The sequence below is a fragment of the Chionomys nivalis genome, chromosome 19 (genome assembly GCF_950005125.1).
Source record: "Chionomys nivalis chromosome 19, mChiNiv1.1, whole genome shotgun sequence".
Lineage (NCBI taxonomy): Eukaryota > Metazoa > Chordata > Mammalia > Rodentia > Cricetidae > Chionomys > Chionomys nivalis.
In genome coordinates, this window is record NC_080104.1 from 7,251,505 (window position 1) to 7,253,927 (window position 2,423).

Below are 2,423 nucleotides of genomic sequence, written 5' to 3' on the forward strand. Positions count from 1 at the left end.
ACAACCAAAGCTGGGGAGGTGGCGGCTCAGTGGGCAGATGGGTCTTCTGTTCAGCCCTGGATCTGGCAAGCAGTGCCGGGGCAGCAGTAGGCTACAGGAGAAATGGACAGGCAGCTCAGAACCTGTAGCTGGAGTATGGACGCAGGGGCCTGTTGCCCTGGGTTGCATGCAGGGCCTCGACCATCTGAGCTTCTGTCCTGGCTCCCTCCTGCAGCAGGCACTCCTTACCAGGGCTGGAACTCTATGCCACTTCCGTTTGCCCTGGTGGGGTGGGCAGGCAGCAGCAGCACAGTGCTCTCAGTGCTCTGGAAATGCGTTTTTTCATGAGCTTCCAGCCCCGGAGTGGCCTGGTTCCAGAGGCTGCGGGTACAACCTGGGGCTGGTCACTGGGCACATCTGGCTCTCTGGATTCTTCCTCTTCGGTGAAGGCCATGTTCACCAGACCTATGCAGCTGACATTCAGAGGTGGATCAGGGGATGAGGAGTCATCAGCCAGGCTATCCAGTGACATCATGGTGACTGTGGTGTCCCCTGTAGCTGGGTTGATGGTTTCAGTGGCCAATGCATCTCCTTCTGGGCCTGAATAGTGCAGCGCCTCCGGGCAGGTGTGTGTGTGGAGCAGGTGTGTGTGTATGCTCTCCCCTCTGGACAGCAGAGCTGGTTCACTGTGGCTCCTCTTCATGGCGACAGGGATGCTAGTAGAGACTGCAGGGATGATATGTTGCAGACTGCTATCCCCAGAGCTCACTTTGAATTTAAGGATGTTAATAGTTGCCGTTAGGTTTGACTGTGGGTCTTTTAGAGACGATACCACCTGCTCACAGGTGTACCCGATGTTACACATGGTCTCCACAACCTTGGGGAGGATTTCCTTGGCAGGAGGTATTACGTGTTCCTGAATATGGCCCAGCCAAGGGCGTTCCACAAGCCGAGATGATGTAAGGCGGAACCAAAGGTAACCGGTGAGCAGTCTGGCCAGGATGAGATAACAGGGCCTGGAAAGATGGTATGGAATGCGGCACGGGGTGGTGGTGATTAGATGGTACATAGCTTCGGGGGTCGATTCTACATAGGGCAAGTGTCCGGTGACCAGGACGTAGAAGACAATCCCTAAGCTCCACATATCCCCTGCCATAGCGTCATACGGTGTTCCGGCCAAGATCTCTGGGGCCAAATATGGCAAGGTGCCCCACAGCTCCTCCAGCATCTGGCCCTCTACGAGCTGAGTGGCCAACCCAAAATCGCAAAGTTTGACTTTGCCACCTTCACCCAGCAGGATGTTCTCTAATTTGATGTCGCGGTGCGCGATCAGTCTTTGGTGCAGGAAGTGCACAGCAGAGGCCAACTGATTGACTATAGGCCTGGCCTCCTCCTCTGTTAGACAGCCCACCTCATTGATCAGCATCACCAGATCTTTCCCTTCCAGATATTCCATGACCAGATAAGTGGTCCGCAGCGTGTTGATAGCGTGGAAGAACTGGATGATGTTCCTGTGATGTAGGGACTTATGGATGGCCACTTCAGAATCGATGTATTCCACATCATTGTACTCTTTTTCCAGCACCTTGATGGCCACCTGCGTTTTTGTGGGAAGGTGCTGGGCAAGGATCACCTCCCCAAATGCACCACAACCTAGTGATGATAAAAATTTATAATTCTTCTTAAGGATGTCCTCTTCCTGGGGGCTGGCCATCATGGCTACCCCACGTTCTCTGTATTTGGGGCAATTTCAGGGACACACGATGCTAGGGAAGAAATGATATAGTTTTAGAAATGGAAGTTTATAGGTAGGAATTCTCTGTCTTGAAATCTGAGATAACTCAAACAACCTAATGATGCCTTTAAGACCAAGAAGTACAAGAATAATCCAGAGGGCAATTGGCATACAGACACTGAACAAGAGCGTAGCAGCATCTGTTCAGATTCTGGGGAAGAACCAGTACTCAGACACAGTGATCACTGAACTTTTGTGTTCTGTGGAAAGTAGCTACACGTAGAGAAAATATCATCTAAGAGAAACAAAGTCCACAAAGAGAAATATGATATTTTCTTCTGTGTGTTTGAGGAAGAAGAGGGCTGAGCGTTTATCAAAGAAACAGTATTAGTCACAGAGATGGAGTCGAGGAAGCGATAGAGCAGGAACGTTTGACCAAAATGCAGGCTAGGCATGGATGGAAAATTTATAATGAAATTGCTAAGGTTAGTTTACAGTAACACGTGTTCCAGCTGAAGAAAATTGAAACCGCAGTTGAAAATGTAAAGAATAAATGAATTTGAAACAGGAAATTGGGTGACAATGAACAAATAGACACGACGTTTACAAATCAGACCGAGGATGTAAACTAATAGCTACACGTAAACATGAATTAGCAAAACTTAACCTAACACCAACACCAATGAATTGGAAAGAACTCACTCTAACA

The 2,423-nt window shown here is 49.4% G+C and overlaps 1 protein-coding gene across 1 annotated transcript; it reads right to left on the reverse strand.

Annotated features, from left to right (window-relative positions):
• Positions 1-241: 241 nt before the first annotated feature.
• Positions 242-1,696, reverse strand: LOC130861994 (sperm motility kinase-like). The gene has a single exon (XM_057751361.1). The coding sequence runs from the start codon at positions 1,694-1,696 to the stop codon at positions 242-244; it is 1,455 nt and encodes a 484-aa protein (XP_057607344.1).
• Positions 1,697-2,423: the final 727 nt, after the last annotated feature.

Coding starts and splice junctions, on each gene's coding strand:
- LOC130861994 (XM_057751361.1), bottom strand. CDS start 1,696: ATGATGGCCAGCCCCCAGGAAGAGGACATCCTTAAGAAGAATTATAAA.